Consider the following 19,836-nt stretch of genomic DNA (forward strand, 5'->3'; position numbering starts at 1 on the left):
TCTTTGATTATGCATATGTTTTTTGCAGGCACTAATTTTTATGCTTGCCCATATGGTTCATAAAATACTTGTGTTCTATTAATAAATACGCAAGTGCTCATTACTTGAAATTTTGTAGAAAACCTTCAAGTTTATGTATGTTAGAATCTCCTATTTTGGATTAAAAGTTGTGTAAACAAAGCACTCTGAATATTATATGGTTCTAGTTATTTTGTTCACAGTATCCGTTTAGCAGTATTATTTTTTATCATCTTGCATAGTAGAAAATTTGCCAGTAGTTTAATTTCATATAAGCATTGATAAGTATACAAAACAACATGTGTGTTCGTGAATGATAAGCACTTGAGTGTTTCTAGAAAATACTTTGGAAAAATATTGTGTAGAAAATAGTATTTTAGTTGCAGAAAGTGAAGTATTTTTATATAAAAGGCAAGTTTTGAGATGCTAACTTTAATTGGTATGAATATTTTTAGGAAAAGGCGATTTAAGTAAGGGACTATATGACTTGGAATTGATGGGAACTTTACTTAAGATAACTAAGTTCAGATACTTTGTGGTGCTGTTTGTGCTGAAAGCTTGCTGCCTCAGGCTTATATCTGAGATCCTCCTTGCACCTGAAGATTACTTGTTATTGACAGCTAACGTCAGCAGTAGATCCAGCAGCACTTGCCTGGTGTGCAGATTTGTTGGCAGAATTTTAGCTTTTGGGGCTGACTATAAGCTGTTGGTCTGGTTGTAACCAAGCTCAGCTTTCTGACTGAAATCTGCCTGGGTTTGGTGCGGGCTGTTTCATGTGGTCCTCAGTGCTGGTTAGTCACCTTCCTTCTCCTTCCTCATGCCTCTTTCCCCAGATCACAAGCTCTTAAATATAGTAATTTGGGAGGCTTTGTCTGCTTTCAGATATTAAAATGACATTTGTGTTCTCCACAACCAAAAAGGGCATAACAATAAAAATATTTTTATTACCTTAACAGGATCTGACAGTACCTGAGACAAGTGTTATAAGCAAATTACAGGAGGTGGCTCAAAACTCCTTTTCCTTCAAAATGTGAACTAAAGTTACTGCAGCTGTGTTGTTTCCTCCCCTTTTCGAAACTTGTTCAGATGCTAGTTATGTTATCTTAAAGAAAAGTTCTGATAAAAGCATTCCTTTAGAGAAGATCTACTGGTTAAGTTGAAGCAAGGTGTACTCGCGGTTTTGGTTTTTTTTTTACCTTAGTGTGATCAAGACTAATTATCTTCTAATGAGAAAACACAGTTAGCATGGAGCAAATCTGTCCAACATAGCTGTTGTGGACCTTATTTGAACTTGGTCCATGAAATAAATAGTTCAAACAATCCAGGTTAGGCAACATTTCAAAATAATGGGATATATTTACAAGTTCCTTATATAGTACCTTCAAAACAGTTCCCTGATGTCTTAGTGGAAAGCCTAGTGAATTGATAAAAACTTGGTACGTTTACTTAGGATGGATTTGGATCAGGCCCCAGTAGAAAGAAAAACAAATTCCATGTTTGGGGAGTTGTGAAGATAATAGGAAGTTATCTGTTGTGAGTATGAAGTTAGTAGTCTAGGGTATCATGTTTTTATACATCTAATATTAACTATAGTGATTAAAAGTATTCTGGAAGTATAATCAGGTTGGTTTGGTGTTACGCGATGTCGTGAGGATCATTGTAGTCAAAATATTTTACTGTTCACACTGGGCATCAGCATGAAGTGTACATTGTCAAATCACACTAAATGGCAAGAAGTGCATAGATATTTCTGATGAATCAGACTCAAAATTTTAAAAATAATCTCAATAAGCTGATGCTGGGCATGGATAGGGAAGAAGTGAGTATTAGCAGTGTTCTGGCTTAAAAAGTATTTCTGCACTACTTTTATGTATTCTTGTCACTTTTTTGATCAAACTTTTGTTCCTTTGCCCTAGCTTTAGTAGTTTGTTCTTTGCCTTCTCACTTCTGGCCTTGCTAGTTTTGCTTTCTCTTCCTCTGTTTCAGTTTTCACTCTCCTCTTCTTGTCCGTAGTAGTGAGCAGACTTCTGCAAAATAGGAAACTTTTGTTCTGGTCTCTGCAAACAGCCCAAATTAGGGCTCCTTTTACCCTCTTCCTCAACAGTTCGCTGTCCTGGAGAAGATGTTGACCTCGCTTTTTTTGGTGTTATTTAATTTGATTTCTAGGAGGGATGTTGTCTTACTAGATGCTAGGGTAGATGGATGGTGCAATGGTCCCAGTCTGAAAGGGACAACAAGATTTTTAGAAAATCTGTTAATTTTGGGGAATTAAAAAAAAAAAATCCAATAAAAACATGCGTTAGAGCTGTGGTAGTCACTGAATCTAGTGGCTTGATAAATGCAAACTGCCGACCTGTTCTCTAACTGCAGGGTTTTTAGCCTGTTTTATTTGTTCTGTTGCCTGTGACATTAAGTAATAGCACTGAGAGTACACAGACACTGTTACTTTTTAACGACCACGAGCATGAATTTCTGTAGTGTAGCTGTCCTGAAAGAGAATGCTGGAAATACTAATCGTTTATGTGGCTTTTGCATCCCTCTGGAGAAGAGGAGATGGCAGCTTAGTTAAAGTTTTTTAGTGTAGACATGCTAAGCCTCATGTTACTTGATGTTTGGCTTACCAGACTGTCCATTATGGTTTTTCCTTTTGTTATTAGAAAAGATGCTATATTGGTCTTTTCCAAAGAAGCAGCATTTCCCTTATTATATGCTCAACAAATAATGCAGTGAAGCCTCAGAATTGCCTATGGCAGGGGTTTGTTCTAGTCTTGCTAAAGAGTACAGCAACGTATGGTTTAAAGCTACCTTTTAAAACCACTGTAACGAAGTTACATTTGAAAGGAGAAGTGAATTCTGGAGGTCACTATGTTCAGAGGTTTCATATTATGGAGGTAAATGAAGTTCTTGATGGCATTAATAGAATTAATGTAACTAGCAGCCCCTATAACAGTATTTGTATGTTGATACTGTATAAATACTGCATTTATGGAAAAATAATTGGGAAGTTTGAGGTCTTGGTTTAATTTTTTAGTTTGACCTTGAAAAACATTCCCAGATGGAGAGAGTTAAACGAGTCCAGCTTTGAAAGAGGAACATATGAATCATGGTTGCTAGGCTTTTCCTTGTGAGGCACGGCTGTACATCTACAGTGAAGTATTTCAGAAAGTAATCTTTAAACTTAGTGCATTTGAAATGACACTGGTGAAATACTATAAACTTCATTAGACTTTTAAATACAGAATTTACATGTCATTAAATGAAATAGGTATAAAGGATTAGACTTTAGAATATCAACTGCCAGACTTGTGAAGTTTCATAAGCGGTTGAGGGGGAGACAGAGAAATTAGGCGTCCGTCTTCTACTCTTAGTACGTACTTCTTACATAAGTTTTGTTAAACTATTCTGTATATTATTTTCTAACCACTTGCGTGCTCTGATTTGTCATTCCCATAAGAGTGCCACATAAGTGTTTGCCCCACTGGAGCACAGGAACAGAAATAAGATCTCCCTGAAACCTGCTTTTGCTCTGCTCAACTAAAATGACAGTGAAACACCTTAAACGCGTGGGGCCTTACCTGCCTAACACTGAGGCTCCTGGGTTGGGAAGTGTGCATTCAGGTCTCTTGCAGTTGTCTTAACTGACGTTGGTTGGATCAGCCTCCTTACAATTTCAAACCTGTTGTTAAAACTAATGTTCAAGTCTCTGAAGTACTGATACTACTTTTTGCACACTGGGATCTTGCCTGTGGCCCATCTCGTGTTTCTGCAGTGCTCAGCATACTCAGGTTCCAGCGTCATTTGGGGCCCTATGGGTTTCTCTAACAAAAGGATTTGATTGTATCTATTTTAAATAAATGGTTTGATAATAAAAAAGCTATAGTTTATTTTACCTCATATGAGAAAACAGAAGGAATTGCATTTAGGGCTCTAACCTTCACTCTTGCTGGTTACATTTAGATGCTGCTCTATTGTAAGTACTGTGGGGTAGAAGATCATTTACATTGATTTGTGTGATCTGGCTAGAGTTTTGTGTGTGACGTCCTTTGAAATCAGGGTTGTGATTTTGGGTGTGCAGCAAATCCTTTTTTCTGTGTCAAGTGGTTTTACTCTTAGAGTGGTTCTTTAGGAGTTTGTGTATTTCCTAGTATTTTGCCATTACTTTCTGTCACTTGGAGCTTTGATTTTGAAACGCTGAAGATGTGCTTCACAGTGCAAAGGACACTCGTAAATTGCTCGGGTTACTTGTGATGCCTACACTGAAATAAGAAAACATTTTTGTTTACATCAGTTTCTGCCAGTTTGTTTTGCTTGTTTAAAATTGCAGCACTGTATTGCCAGCAAATATTCATAAAAGGGTACTTAAATAGAGTGAGCATGATGTCTCAGACTAGTGTCAAGGAGTGCTTTATCTTGCAAGAGACACAGAAGCAGGCAATCCTTTTCTCATGTCAGCGATTTCTCCCCTCTGTTCTGTGCAAGCTGGTGTAAAGTCTGCGAATCCAGTGTTGTCTGAAAGGTACAGTTATGAGAGCAGGTTACAAGGTGTGGATTTATAGTTCGTTAGACATTCTACAGTAGTAGCCTGTCCATGCACTATTAACAATGTAAATAGCAGATAGTGCGCATTGTTATTGTCCCATTCATCATGGTGTATTAGCAGTCCAATGCAAGTCACCCTGGAGTATTTGCTTGCCATGTGGAAGCTTTTTTTATGCAGGCATGCCCGAAGAGCTCCTGAATGAAATACTAGTAGTGACGTTTAAGTTTATGCTTTTTGGTTTTCCTTACCTAGCTTAATATTACATCAGAGAAAGTAGATATTGGAAAATAGAAGTTTATTATTCCTATCTGATTCCCTCCCCCGCATATATTTACTAATTTTGCCTAGTTGGCAGTGTTAGGTATGCCTGAGGTCTTAATACCTTTTTTATTTATAAATACCATAAATAAGCAAGTGTCTACTTAATGAAGAGCAAATCAGATTAATTAATTATTTATTTAATGTGACCTTGGTTGCAAAAAGGTGCCTGTGACTTCAACGAGTGTAGCTCTGATCTATCACAGCCACGTCAGATGTCCATCATTACTGTATTTGCGTCCAACTGCAAAATCCAGTTGCAGCTGTTATTGCAGGTTATTAATAAGCTGTTATTGCTTAACTTTAATGTTTCACTGGTAAGGTGTTTTGGAAATCTGGAATAGACCTTATTTTTTAAAGAAAAGTAATTAAATTCTTACAGTGAAAGTACTACAAAGGGAGCCCTTAATTCTGGAAGCCATTTGGTGTGGATACGTTCTTTTGTCTGCCAGGAACAAAGTGGAGTCCGTAGGGCTCTACAGGGCTGACAGCGTCATTCTGCCACTGGTTACCTCGTGGTATAGCACATCCACTCTTAAAATGCAGTCCACCTGATTTATTTCATAAGTGGTGTTCCATCAATGGGCAAAAATATGGATGTTGTTAAAAACACACATAGGCAAATATAGTAGCTTTAAAACGAAACTCTGGGGTCAGTTCTAGCACAGTAGTAAATAAGTTTAACTTAATTTCTAGGTTGCTGTTAAGATAAATCTATCACTTGAGTATTTTTTTTAAAGTAAATTTTCCTAAGTCGGTTTTAAACCTTTAAACCATTAGCCGCATGCTTGGCAATAATAAATTTATACTATGTTGTCAGTTTCCTTTTTTTTTTTTTTTGGTCTTTTAATGAGTAACATTTTTAGTTATGTAAATGTAATATACCTGTAAGTTGTGTAGTAAATGTTGTATTCAATGCTCTAGTAGACTCTGAATGCAGTTTTAATTACAAAAGTATATTCTTAAGAAACTGTATTCTTAAAAACAAAATTGTAGAAACCGATTTTATTAGTAAACGTCTGCAAGTATGTGTGTTATCTCTGAAATCCACACATGCTCTGACATACTGTTATCTCTGTTCCTCTCTCTTATATAGCTGTTACACAGATCTCTGGCAGCAGATGGCTGGACTATAATGCACTGTTAAACAAATAAAACCATTAGGCATGTAATACTGCCTGGTAAATGAGTGTGTGTTTAAAATGGTTTAAAAAAAATTAAATAGAAAATAAAGTTCATTTTTTATTTCATTTAATGAAATAGGAATAAAATCCACCCCCCTTTCAGAATACATAAAACATCCCTCTTACATTGTGTTTGTCATTTGAAGTCAGTTTTTTTATTACATTCTTGCATCTGGTGTAAGATAATCAGTCCTAAATCAGTTTTCTAATAGATGTTTTCTACAAGTAATCGCTCATTTTGCATTTATCTTTGTAGGAAGATTTTTGCTTTTGTAATGCTACAGCACAAAATTATCTATTGCATTATATGCTGTTTTTCCTCATTTTCAAATTTGATACAAATGTATTAAAATTATGATTCAACACTAGTGTCATGGCTCTGTAATTAAACTGTTTTTCAATAATTGTCAGCAGCTGAGAGATGCCATTTTGTCTTTTTGTTTTTAGATATGCCAATATTTGGTCTTTGCCCGGCTCATGATGATTTCTATTTGGTGATGTGTAACCACTGTAATCAGGTCGTAAAACCACAGGCATTTCAATCACATTATGGTAAGTGCTTAACTATTTTTAATAATTAAGGGTGAGGTTAAATCAGGATTAAGCCTGGCAATTTTTTTTTTTAAATTGATGGTGCATAGATCATTACATTATAAGTAATGTCAAAGAACATAACCTGTGTTTAATCATTTTATATACATTGTAATGCAGTTATGTCAAGATCTTGTTCCTTTTAATTTTTTATGCCTTTTTGAAGTGCTGCATACATACGGTTCAAATTTGAAATGACATATATATATATAGTGTATTTCACAGACAGTATGTGTAGTGTGTTTGTGTCTGTGTATGTCATTTCTTGTATATTTATACAAATTATTTTTACACAGGTTCTGTTACAGTGTGAACTGTGGACTGGAGCTAAAAGCTAAACTTACAGATTTTGTTGTAAAACATAGTATGTTTCCAATGGCCAGTAAGCTTATTTATTTTCAGAAGTATCAATTTATGTTTGTTTTACTGGTCAAATGGTTTTGTATATAAACTATGCTAGGAAGCTCTTGTTGTGTTGGTTGGTGTTAGCCAGTGTTTATAGAGGACTGAGAAAATGCGAAGTGCTGTGCAAGTTCATGTGCTCAGTTACTTCCTACAAACCTAACCCCGGGGGAGGTTGGCAGTTCTTTTTTTCACACTCCTCTCAAGACTAGAAATTAACTTCAAACAATTTCATGCCAATATTTGGATAGGAGTTTTTTGGTATTCAGCCTTTTGTTTCTTGAGAAATTCAGGAGATGTTTTCTGACTGAGTGCTAATAAAAGGAGATGGACAGAGCATTTTCTGAACTCCTCCTCCTTCCTCCTGTGTGTGCCTATCTGTACGTGTTTTTTCTAGGCCAGTGCATCTACTGATTGCCTCAGTGTTTAAAAGCATAGGAGATGCTGGATATGGGCAGGGAAGCCTCTTCCAGTGTTGAAAACAAGGGATAACTTTTCTTGCATCTTAAATAATCCAGCCCTTTGGCAAGAAAAGATACACTTGCTTCTGCTGCTTTCTTGAGACTGGGAAAGGGTCTTCCTATGCTGCGCAGAGTGTGAACTTCTTATCCTTTCCAGATCTTGCTTGTTTGTTTTTGTGTTACAATGCCTTATGGATTATACCCCTACCCTTGCGGCTGGACTCTGCAGTTCTGTCAGAGTGTGACTTGCAGGAGAATCTGAATAGGTTTTGTGACATAATTCTTATTAGTTATGCTGTGGATGGCAGTACTAATGATTTTTTTTTAAAAAAAAAAAACAACCCTACATTTTGTGGACTCCAGAGCTGTATGGAGCCAGAAGAAAAGGGTATCAGCATTTCTTACTCTGGTTGTTGTAAGACCTTGTATCAGCCAGGAACAAGTCCACCCCTTGCCAGTGTGATTCCTCACCTGTCACTGAACATCAGTTTGGGATGTACAGTAAGTCCTTCTAAAATATCACATCAAATTGATTCTGACAGTTAAAAATAAATTTATGGGGGAGGACTGGATGGTACCCAGTTCTGAGTGTTGGCATATTGAATCTTCCATCTTGAGGTCAGTAATATGGAAGTGGTTCAGGTTGGCAGTGATGGAGAGCTATGGATATCTGCAGACGCTTTGGGTTGTCTTTCTGAAGTGTGCAGGTGATCTCCAAATACTGTCTGGCAAACAGGTATATGTACTGTAGAATCCAGTAGTGTAGTTGTTGGCATGACAGCCTTATGGACAGATTGAAGAAGTAGTTCAAGAACTGAATAGGTACACCATTGCCTTTTGACCATGGACATGAAAACACGGGGTGTTGTAATGCTGCTTGTACCAGTGTTAAATGTGTTATGTGAAGTCAATTCAAACTCTTCTGTAAGCAGTGCTTGAAATTTAAAATGGGCAGAGTGAAGGGGGAAGCACAAAATGAAGGTATGGAAAATTATGTTAAAAAAAACCAACAAAAAGCCAAACTAAAATAATGTTCCTATTCCGCATCACGTTGTAGGAGCGTGATCTCTAAACATGAAACTTTCTCAAATGTAAACCTTACATTAGTGACAGATTCATATTTTGAGAAAGATGTAGATGGAGGGGATGGAAATGACGAGGTTATTCTTAGTATTTCTTAAGCCCATTCTGAACAATGAGGACGCTCAGCAAGGGCTGCAGCGTGCAGAGGAAGCAGGCGGGGTCATTCTGATGAGAAAAACAGGCTTGGGTGGGGTGAATGTCATTAAAAGGACCTTAGTTCGCCAAACTAATAGCCTCAGAAAGGTAAGAAGGCTGACTTGGTGATTTTATGTAGCACTAGCTCTCACTGCTTTTTATCAGCCTTCACATTCTTGAAATCCTAATACAGTTGTCCCTCGTTTTAACAAACTGAATGTGAAAGCTGATAAATATGGCAGGTGATTGATTACCAGGCAATGGTGGGGGCTTTTTAACACTGTGTACTTCAGGAGAAGGAAATTGCTGAAGTCTTCAAAACATATAGTTCTTTTAAAACAAAAAGTATGCTATCGTGATAACAAGAAAGTAAAACACTCTTTGGATTCATCACAATCAGTTTGCCCAGCATTACATCTTTTATTTGTGGCATTATTTCAGGGATTGATACAGGAGAAGTTACTTGAACAAGTTCTGAAAAATTGCAGTGCATCAGTGAAGCTGTACCTTTTTGTGATGTTCTTAGGATCTGTTATTTTTAATTGTTACCAAAGAAATATTAATTTCTTAACATATTCTACAGCTTCTGGTGGTATGTATTGCTTGTACTTGGTGTTCTTTGAAACTTGTCATGTGGGATTTTATTTTCTCTAGTATTAGAATATACTCTTTTAAAATGTCACTTTTGTCAAAGGAAGGCTAAACAAACTATTAGCTAAACCTAATGTGAGCTAATTAATTTCTTCCAAAGCATACTTGTGATAAACTACTTAACTAGGTAGGCTGAAAGGGCATTGCAGGACATATGCTGGCTTTTTTTCCTGGACTACAAGTAGTCAGAAATAATTTCAATGTAACCTTATTTATCAGAATATCTGACCTTTTTAGTAAAATACTTCATTGATACAAATCACAGATTTTTGCGTGGGACTGATACTTTTATATTTCATGCGTTTGTCTAGAAGGGATACTAATTCAAAATTAAATACAGCTTTCTGAGGCAATCTAAGCGTGCATTTGGAGTGTGAATTGCCATTTTAAAAATGTATTCTTAACTGTTGGTGTGTATATACTACTGCTGATTTCTAAAATTCGGTGACATATTTGGTATGCAGAACACCACGTGTAGGTTAGTTTTTAAAAACAATCCAGTATAATGAGATATCTGAAATCTGCTTGTGGTATTCCTTCTAGCTTGTGTGCAGCAGCTGACTGTCAGAACACTCAAATGGCTTTACCCACTTGGCCTAGGGTGGCAGTGATGGCAGGGATCTGGTGGGGCAAGAGCAGGCTAGTCAGCCAAGGAGGAATTGTTGCAAGACAAACTGCTTGTCCAGCCCCACAAATGGAGCAGCTGAGATCTGACAGAACAGAGGGTTTAAGTCTCTTATTGCTAGTATTCTTGGTGATGCTTTTTGAGTGATTATGCTTGCATGGTATCAGTGTTTTCCTTGGATGGCTCAAGATCAGTTCAGAGGTGAAAGACGGAAAAAAGGTAAAATGTTCAGGCATTCAGTCTTGTGGGTGGAGCACCTGAGACTGCTTATCACAGTGACCCGTTCTGAGAAAACACAGTATTTTTCTCTGGCCTGTAGTATTTCTTTACACTGGATGATTGTGTGCCAGCCTCTCCAACTTCGTGCCACAGACTCTCCCTCTGTATTTAAATCAGGTATATTTCTTAAGTCCCTGCAGTTTCCTCTCTTAATATATAAATTGTTACAGAAAAATGACTTTGCTGTCTGTCAAATTGCTAACTGTCACACTCCTCAAGAGAGCGGGATGTGCCTGTGTCCTTTTATTTCCTCTCTCTCCTTCCCACAAAACCGTGCTAGGTATGGTTCTCATGCTGCACCGAAAGGTTGCTCTTTGAGGAAGCCATTGTTGACAGTTGTTTCAGCTTGTTCGTGGAAACCCTGAAGTGATGTGGTTTTTGGCCCATGTGACCTTTCATTGGTATTTCAGCCATCCCATGGGCTTATCGCATCTCCCTGTGGGTTATCGGCCTCCTGTCTGAGGAGGGCTGCTTCTCTGCACTGTCTGGGCTGCTTTGTGGGTCAGAGAGAGGAGATGGCTCAGCAGTGTGGCAGCAGCATCGGTGTACAGATGCGAGGTTTCTTCCTTCGAATTTTTCCTAGTTTTTTTGCAGAGGAGTTTGTTTCCTCTGCACCTTGGTTACTGTAAATACAAAGCAGAGATAAACTCTCAGCGGTAATAATGAAGGCTACCTGTAAAGCTTAAACTGCGAGTGTCTGAGTCATGTAGTGATTGTGAAAACCATTAATATACATGTTGGAAAGAGATGATGATGGTGTGTTGGGCTGTTGAGTCATTAAAAAGCTATGTCTAGTGTTTTGATTAACTTCCCTGGGTTTGGCATGCAGTGGCAAAGGTGAGTAACTACTGTGAGCTCTGCTTGCTGCTGCTGTGTGAGCTGGTGGGGAATCGCACACTTCAGTTTCCCATCAGTGCATGTTTAAACCTGAAGCGTAGGATTTGGAAACAGGGCAATAATACAGATTTGCCCACCTTTTGTGACTTCTAGGAGGTTGTGAGATTGGAACAGAGAATGTCATCACACAACCTTATACTCAACCTGGAGAGACTCAGAGGGCAGGTCCTCTGAAATGTTCATTTGCAGTACTTACTTGGGGCCATCCTGCAAGTCAGTGTAAGGGTCTCTCATGAATCTCCTTTGTCTAATTGTATAACTGTACTCCCTCCTTCCTCAGCCAGTTCCCACACCCACCTTTAGTTAGGTTTGCTACTTTGGCTTGTCGTAAGGGTTTTTTGGTGGTGGTGTTCAGTGCTTGGATTTGGAGAGAAGGTGTGATGCTTGTGATTTTAATTTGGAAAAATGATGTGTTAACTATCCCTGCCAATATGATGTTGTATTTCGGATTTTATATCATATGTAATTTAAGTATTAAAGTCCCTGCAGAACCACATATTTCAGTTCTTCTGACTTAATACGAATTGAATAGAAATTTGTCCTACCCTCTTTCTGTTACCTCAAATTTGGTGGCAGCTAGTTGTTCTGAAAAGTCTGACATCAGAAGTTGCACTGATGTTGCTTGTTTAGAATAGAATAGGGTGTTTAGAATGGATTACAAAGTCAAAGATAAAGTGCCTGCACAAGGCAGCATTTCAAGCAGATAAGAAAAGAATGTACTGAATCTTGTTCCAAAGCCATTGGGACCTAAGGATTTGTTGCTTGGTTGGGGGTGGTTTTTGTGGGGTGGGGGGTCGGTGTATTTGAGGGGTTTTTTGAGGGTGGGGTTCTTCCTCCTAGAAGATAGTCTCAGCTCATCCACGTTTTGGAGGGATAAGCCTTCTTTATGGCCTGCATACTTTTGGCAGCAAACAATTTGTTTCAGTAATTAAGTGTCCACCGTTCGCTAATGTCTTTTTAAAGCAGGTGAAAACATTTTATATAAATCGTAAGAATTTTCTTGGGTATCAGTAATCTTCTCTAGTAGTCTAATAACCAAAATAAAACTTGAATATTATGTGGTGTGTCACAGATGTGCTGAAGTAATCTGCCAAGCATATTGCCAAACGTGCACAGGTGGCATTTGGCATATTATGGCTTGAGTTAATGTATATGATTTAACAAATTATCGTTGGCAGCTTCAGCAGCTTCTGTTTAAATACACAGTCCTCTCACAGTAGTTCATACAGTCCAGATTCCAGCAGTGGGATCTTAGTCTCTGGGTCCAGAAACAACTAGTTTAATTTCTTGGCAGAGATTTGTGAAATTCTGTAGCTTTTGCAAGAATCATCTTGGCGTATTCCCAGAAGGAAATGGGCTCAGAGGTCAGCACAGGATTAATTTCAGAGAAAAAAAAAAAAAAAAGTTTTGGCTGTTTATTTAGTTATTTTTAAATGATGCATCATTAAATAATAAAGTATTACCACCTGGAAAGAAACTCTGTAAATATATTTCAGGCTTTGAAATGTGTACCCCAAAGCTGAATACCGAATGTGCCATGTAGATTTTAAGGAGCAGTGAAGTTAGGTGCTGTGGTTAACTGTGACATCACAGATGGTTCATGTGCGGAAGGGTATTTCTGTAAGCGTAATGGCTGTGGTCTTTGTTTATTACATGAAAGCATAGGGAGTCTGTCTGAGAAGTTGATGGCAGTTTTGTAGTAAAACTTCCTCCTGTTTTTGTGGGTATGTGGATTTGTCAAGCTCTGGTAGAAGACTTGAAGCAGTTTTAGGTATCGGCTAACAAAAAAGGTGCTGTTCAGCTTCAGATTTAAAGAAATTCATTGTTCAGTTTACTGCTTGCCATGTAACTCACGTTATTCTACCTCTGCAGCGCTGTGTGTGCCACAACACTATAAACTTGAAGTGCTTTGGGTGTGCTTTTGGCTTTTCTTACCCTTGGTTTGCATGAATCGAATTTCATGCTGTTCTGCCATAGCAGAAGACCTACATGCAGAAATGCTTATGGCTTCTTACTGGCTGAAGAGTGAATTTTTATTTTATTATTCTATTCTTACTAAAATGATAATTTAAACCAAGTCTAACATAACAAAATTATACAAGGGTTCCATGAAAACTGCTCCTTTGTAGTGATCTTGTTGCTAGGTATTTGGAAACTAGGACTGACTGCTCCCTTTTCAAGGTAAACATTGACAAGGGAAGAACAAGTGGAAAGGAAGAAAGACAAAGATATTTGTCTCTGGGGAAAAAGAGAAAGCAGTGCCACATTCACTGTCACTTACAGAAACAGTTGTTCAGCAAGAGGGAGAAAGTATGTTGATCAATAGATTGGAGTAAGATCTGGAGAGAACAAGTAGTTCTAATAAAAAGTAGCTGTTGAGTGTGTTTGACTACAGCTTCACTTCGGAAGAAGCCAGCTGGGACAGTTGAATCAGGTCTACAATTAAAAATTACTGACAGCGAGAGAGTTCACAGATCTAAAAGTCAATATTAAGTTTCATCATTCAGAACTCATTCTGAATGATGAAACGGTACGTGGAGCAGAACACAGCTCTCATAACCATCGTTTCAGATTTTCTGCAAGTTCAGGGAAGGCCGTTCTGCATCAGCTTATGTGTTCCACATCCTTGGAAGGTTTCCTTCCCAGCTAAAAGGGCTCTTTCTAATGCCTAAGCCACTCCTTCAGGCTGGAGCCTAGCCAGAGGAGGTGGCACGCATTGCTAGGGCAGGCCGTGGGCACGCAGGGCTTGGCGTGCAGCCCTGAGCTGAGTGCAGAAGAATGAAGCTGCAACCTGTTTAAGAGCCAGAGAGGTGGAAGAAGCCTGAATTGGAGTGAAAAAAGGGCAGGATTTATGCTATTGTGGAGGAGAGCTGGGAGTGTGTCAGAGCCATCGTGATGTGAACTTGGTGGTGGAGGGTGGGGTTAGAAGTAGTTCGATTTCAATACCTAACCACACGCAGATCAATTATTTATAAGGACTTCCTCATTTATTTGGGGGAGAGAAGTATGTGTTCTTACGAATTGTGTGGATTATTCCAAGAACTGCAAACCTCAGATGAACGCCACAGCACTTCATGATTCCGGGGAGAAGTGTTCTGGGAAGCTTGCAAAACAATGTCCAGTATTGAACTGTCACGAAGAAAATAGTTTGGGTTGGGTTTTTTGCCTTTTTTTTTTTTTTTTTTTTATGGAAGCACATAGTTTCAAGTTGCACAGACTGTACCCTCTCATCCCACCAGCCAGCTCTCAAACAACTGCTGCGTTTGGAAGAGAGAGGATTTGCACATAGTCTCTTTTTCTCTGCAAGCACAGCTACAAAGGTCAGATAAGAAATCTCATCAGTAACCATCAATTACATTAATTTTTTGGCCAAGTTACCACTGCTCGCAGCACAGAGCTGTGTGGCACCTGGCTGGGGCAGCAGTGCCCAGCTAGCGCGGGCAGGAGGACGGCAGCTTTGGCAGGGCTGGTTCAGCACAGCTAGAATTAAGTGGTTTGCAGTCTGGGTGTGTGTGTGTCGGAGGAGGGGAAAGAGAGGACATGGGGGAATAGCTAAAAAGGGAAATACAAAACAAAGAACTGAAGTAAAATACATATAAAAAAAAAAAAATGAAGACAATAAGGAGGAAGCTAAATAAGGAAGGTCGGAGAAAATGACCTTGCAGGAGGGAGGATGAAGGAGGTACAGTGCTGGTTTTATTAGTGTGTATTGAGGGGGAAAAGTGGAAGAAAGAAGAGGTTTAAGCAGAGCAAAACAAAGAAAAGCTTTTTCACTAGTTTTTCCTCTTAATGTTTTGGCAGCAATGTTATTAGCGTGGTTTGTGTAACGTCGTGGTATTCTTGGATTTTGCACATTTTGTTGGGTGGCAGAGGGAACAACAGTATGTCCTACTTGACATCTCTCCTGGTCCATCAAGAGATGGATATGTTTGTTTTCTTGTACATTGCTTTTACTGTTTCCTGATGGACAAGTTTATTTTTAAATTCTCATTTTCTGTATTCTAGTATTTTTTTGGAGAGTAGGATATACATGTGTCTTTCAGCAGCTTTTCCAGTGAGAGGAATGCCTACCAGTTCTCTACAAGTGGGGAGAAAAGGAGATGGAGTACTAGATGGAAGTTACCCATGCTGGACCTATGTAAAAGCAGTGTTTTGTAGGAATTCTTAATCTGCTGCCTCAGGAAAAGTGGGCAGCATTCTGAAAGCTCGGCTCTTATCTGCAGCAAATGGTAACCAGGTGTGTGTGTGAGAGTCACACTTTTGGGGAAAACTTGAGACTATTATTCTTACCAAACTAAAGAAATCAGTAACATTTTGGTTTTAGGCACAGCTACAAAGTAGCTGCTACTTCATTGACTTAGGCATTATGTCAAGTACTTTTCACCTGTTACTTATTTACTCATTTTGATCACCAGTTTGCTGGCTTTTTAAAAACAAACTTGCAGGTATTGACATGATGCTGCTTTGCTGGTTTTTTTTCTTCCGGGCAATGTGCTTGAAATCTGACATGTGATACACATAAAGTCTAGAAACTGTGTTTTTAAGATATTACCAGAAGAGGGAGTGTATAACACTTTGTATACCATGAAATCTGTAAGTTTATTGAGGAATAGCAATCAGTAGCGACATGCTTTATGTAGTAAGTTAAAAAATTGCAGGCTGACGTTCACTTTCAAAAGAACACAATTAATGCCAACTTTTTAAGCTACTTACTACGCTTAATTCAGTTTAACACTAAATGTTTATATTCATGTAATGTAGATGGCCTTGAAGTCCATTCAGATGTTGTGTTCTGTCTACTTGTAACAAAGATGCAAACAATTTCTCAATGGCAGTCTTAGATTAGCTCTTGCAGTACCCATCTCTGTGAGAGCTCCATAACAATGTGAAACTTAAGAACAATTACAAATATATTTATAAAATGTAGAATATAACAACAAAGAAATAAATAGGGTATGAAATTTTACATGAATCTGTGGTACTATTATTGACTAAATAGGCCATCATTAGCTATCTCGGGCTGTAACAGCCAAAATACTCCCAAACCCTATTATCTGCTATTGATGAAACAAAAACATGATACAGTGCCTTGTACAGAATGTCAATATTTTTACTCTGTAATTTATGTTGATGTTCCTGCAGTTCGTGCAGCAGGACAACAGGCTAATCCTTCCAGCAACAGCAAAACAATGTAGGAGAAAAAGCCATCAGTGTGTCTAATACGTAAACTCCTGATAAACTTTGCCTATTCTGCTGCATCATACTAATTCTGCAATGTCTGAGCACAGTGCTGGCCATAAAGCTTGCAATTACATTTTGTTTCCCCAGGTTTTATTAGAGAAAGAAGGGCCATCATCAAGAGATTCTTGTCCTCTTTTCTGTTCTCTGTTTCTCAGATAATGAGTTGCCCATGTTGGTATGAAACTCTCACTTTTTACACTTCTTTGTAAAGGATGCAATTAGACCAGACTCCTGGAGAGTTGAAGCAGTTCCTACATAACTTGAGTTTTCCCTCGTTGTGTGGCAAGGTTGTTAGAAGATCTTTAACTCACAGTTCTGTATAGAGTAGCTTTTCGAAAGGAAGCCTTCTCTTTTAGCCAGATCACCTTCTTCTGTTTCTGCTCCATAGGATTTTATTCCTCTGCCAGGCAGAAGCTGTATTGTGCCGTGTCCTCTATGTATGACCCCACTGGCTGCAAAGAACCTGTTTGTCGTGTCTGGCAGTGGGAAAAGCCCTGGTTTCTGCAGCGTGGTGTGGTTAATTCTGTGGGTTAGGTAGAAGGTGTACCCCTTTCTGTGAGCCCTTCCACCTTGAAGCCTGAAACTTTTAGATGTTTGTGGATTATTTGTAGAGCTAGATTTGAGCTGATCAGAAGTTTTGTGTGATATACTTTGGTAGTTTTAAGAGCTATTCATTATTGTCTGTAGATATTCACATGGCATCCTTGGCTCCTCTCCTTGCTAAGAGGATAAATGGCTGTGTCTCCTTTGTTAGTGCATGGCTGAAGTCTTCATTTGAGTTCAGAGGCTAAACATTTTGGTGTTCTGCTGCGTTGGGGTGGACTTAGTGAAGTAATTTTCTTTCACTTTTCTAGATCGTAATGAGAAGCCTTACAGTACTCTGTAAGGCTCTGGCCCTTCTCATCATTGGCATGGGGCTAGCTAGCACTCATTTTCTTCAGTTTCATTTTGGCTTGCAGCCTCTGACAAGCCACACGTAACCATGTATATCCCTGGAAGCATGCCATGTTGGCCCTCTCCTGGCTTCTAAGGTCAAAGGAAAAGTTTTTAGGCTGCCACAGTTCAGTCCCCTCCCCATCATAGTGCCATGTACTCTTTGACCAAAGGTCATCATGTGGGTCACAAAGGTATCCACCAGCCAGCTTCTAAAAATATCTGTGACTGCTTTGATAGCTCTAGAAATTACATAAACTTACATATCTGCGTCCTATTGCAAGGCTTGATGCTAACATCTTGCTTGTTGAGATTGAGAATGACAGCTAGCATCACTCTAGATTTGGTACTGACCAGTTCCTTTCTCAGTCCAACTCTCCGTAGGATCGATCAGTGTTCAGAATGAGGGTGGGTACTGACTGTTGGGACCATACTCATCACCTTCTGTGATGTACCCAGGGAAGCTGGAGGCTTGGCAGATAGTTAGGACGAGCTGAAAGCCCTGATGAGCTCCTGGGCCGCTTGCTATTTCCTCTGCCCTGTCCCAGTTGTCCAGGTGGCAGTGGTCCACAATAGCTGTGACTGTACGCTTGAAATCTGATGTACTAAATGTCTCTTTCTGGTTTTAGCCTCTGAAAATGGCATAAGTCTGTACAGAAGTCTTCACTGTGTGTATTCATGTGCTGTATGGGTAGCAGTTATATTTTATATTATGGTATAAACAAACACGTTGTGTAAGTGGAGTTGAAACTAAGGCATAAACTGCTGTCACTTGATTGTGCACCAACAAGCCTGTCAAGTTGTTCTTTTGTACTCTGTCATCCATTTTATTTTGGAGTCACACCACTTTTCTGAAAGCTGAGGAACTTCTAAGCATGCCCACTTGAAAAGAAAACACCAAAACCAGAAATCTTACCCGATATATTTGTGTTTTCTGTAGCACGTAAGGCACACTCCAAAGTTGCAGCTGCTAGAGAGAAAAATCCACTGATTTCAAAATGCATTGTCCCGTGGTTCTCAAGGTTCTGGAAATTTCATTCATGATGGTACTTTGGAGCACTTATTTCCATCTTTGGGGGGGAAAAAAAAGGCATACAAGGCTTTAAATATAAGTCAGTAGCACTTATTTTTATATGATTTTTGCCACTCCCTTCGCTAAGGCTGGTTTCCTGGTGTCACATATCATATGGCAGGGTTCGTCCTATCCACCCCCTATAGCAAGCAGCAAAGTCGATTTTCCAAGTGACCACACTGGAGTTCTCGATTGATCAACTTTAAGAAGTTTGGTGTTGGCTCAAGGCCCATCATTCACTTCCTTCCAGGAAGAACAATAATAGTAGCCAGTAACCAAACAATCTCTTTAAAGCAAAATATTTACAACAAAATCATTTTAGACAGTACTAAATGTAAACATAAACAGGCTGCAGTGTAAGCAAGCGTAGCTTATGCAGTGTTGATATCAATCAGATGAAATTCCTTGCATGTCTGAATTTTTTATGTACCCCTCAAAACTTGTAGGATCTGGCCAGGTAATCATTCCTGCAGCTTACACCCCAGATCTTTGTCATCCCCAGTTGCTTCTTAGGCCTCCAGCCCGTTCCCTGGGATCAAGTCACACTTTAATTCTTCCTAGGCCTCGCTCTGTTAATTGCTAGCTTTGGCACATGGAGGCTTTTGGTTTGTGAGACTGTCAGGTCTTTGAACGGATGGGTTTGCTCTTTGTTACGGAGAGAGCAGATGGTGCGAAGGCTCGAACTGAGCGGTCAGGATTGGGGGAGAGGGCAGGAATCCTCTTTGCTGTGGCAGTATTAGCTTGCACCAGCCAGCTTAAAGTGATTGTGAAATTGGTGCCTGAGATTGCTGAATTTTGAGAAAGGATAAATGAGTTGTTTCATGTGCAGTGCAGATAATGAAGCTGGGTCATCCATGGCTTTGTCGTGTGTGTTTTGCCATTGCTTTTCCTTCCGTTGCAACACCTGCTGCTCTGCGCACATACATAGCTTCAGGTTTCATGTCATGCTTTGCTGGTTTTTTTTGGTTTGGTTGGTTTTTTTCGTTGTTTTGCATGCCAGTTTAATAAGACATAGGCATGTCACAGGCTGGATTGTACACGTGATAACTGACCAGTGATGCTCTTCCTGTCTGCCTTCCATGAGAGCACTAAGAGGTCCTACCTTTGCTGTCTGAATGGTGATTTTAATGGTAATGATAAACCTAGCATCTTTAGGACCTGCCTCAGCAGGAGGGTGAGAGGGTACACCATCTCAAATCCAGCTCTTTGGTTTTCTTCAAATCAACCTGATTTCTAAATACAGAACACTAAAATGTAGACAAGTGGAAGGAGACGTGGTAGAGCTGTATTTATCTCTAGCTTCACAAAAACCAGGCAAGAAAATACAATGTAAGTAAAACACTAAAAATTCTCTAGCCAATCTTAAAAATAATTTTTCTGGCAATGCAAGATGTGTAGAACACTTC

The 19,836-nt window shown here is 39.1% G+C and overlaps 1 protein-coding gene across 6 annotated transcripts in view; it reads left to right on the forward strand.

The window, feature by feature from the left end:
- The window catches only part of ATXN7 (ataxin 7), an 89,651-nt gene that overhangs the window by 43,217 nt on the left and 26,598 nt on the right, over window positions 1-19,836 (forward strand). For 3 of the 6 annotated variants that reach the window (XM_055710289.1, XM_055710288.1, XM_014280616.3), the window contains one exon: window positions 6,508-6,612. The exons of 1 other annotated variant lie outside the window; for it this stretch is intronic. In XM_055710289.1, the coding sequence (XP_055566264.1) occupies window positions 6,508-6,612 (105 nt within the window). Of the gene's footprint in view, window positions 1-5,993; window positions 6,058-6,507; window positions 6,613-7,879; window positions 8,016-19,836 lie in introns of those variants that run through there. 2 more of the 6 variants (XM_027806479.2, XM_027806506.2) reach the window with 2 other exon arrangements.

The sequence above is a fragment of the Falco cherrug genome, chromosome 4, assembly GCF_023634085.1.
Source record: "Falco cherrug isolate bFalChe1 chromosome 4, bFalChe1.pri, whole genome shotgun sequence".
NCBI classification, from domain to species: domain Eukaryota; kingdom Metazoa; phylum Chordata; class Aves; order Falconiformes; family Falconidae; genus Falco; species Falco cherrug.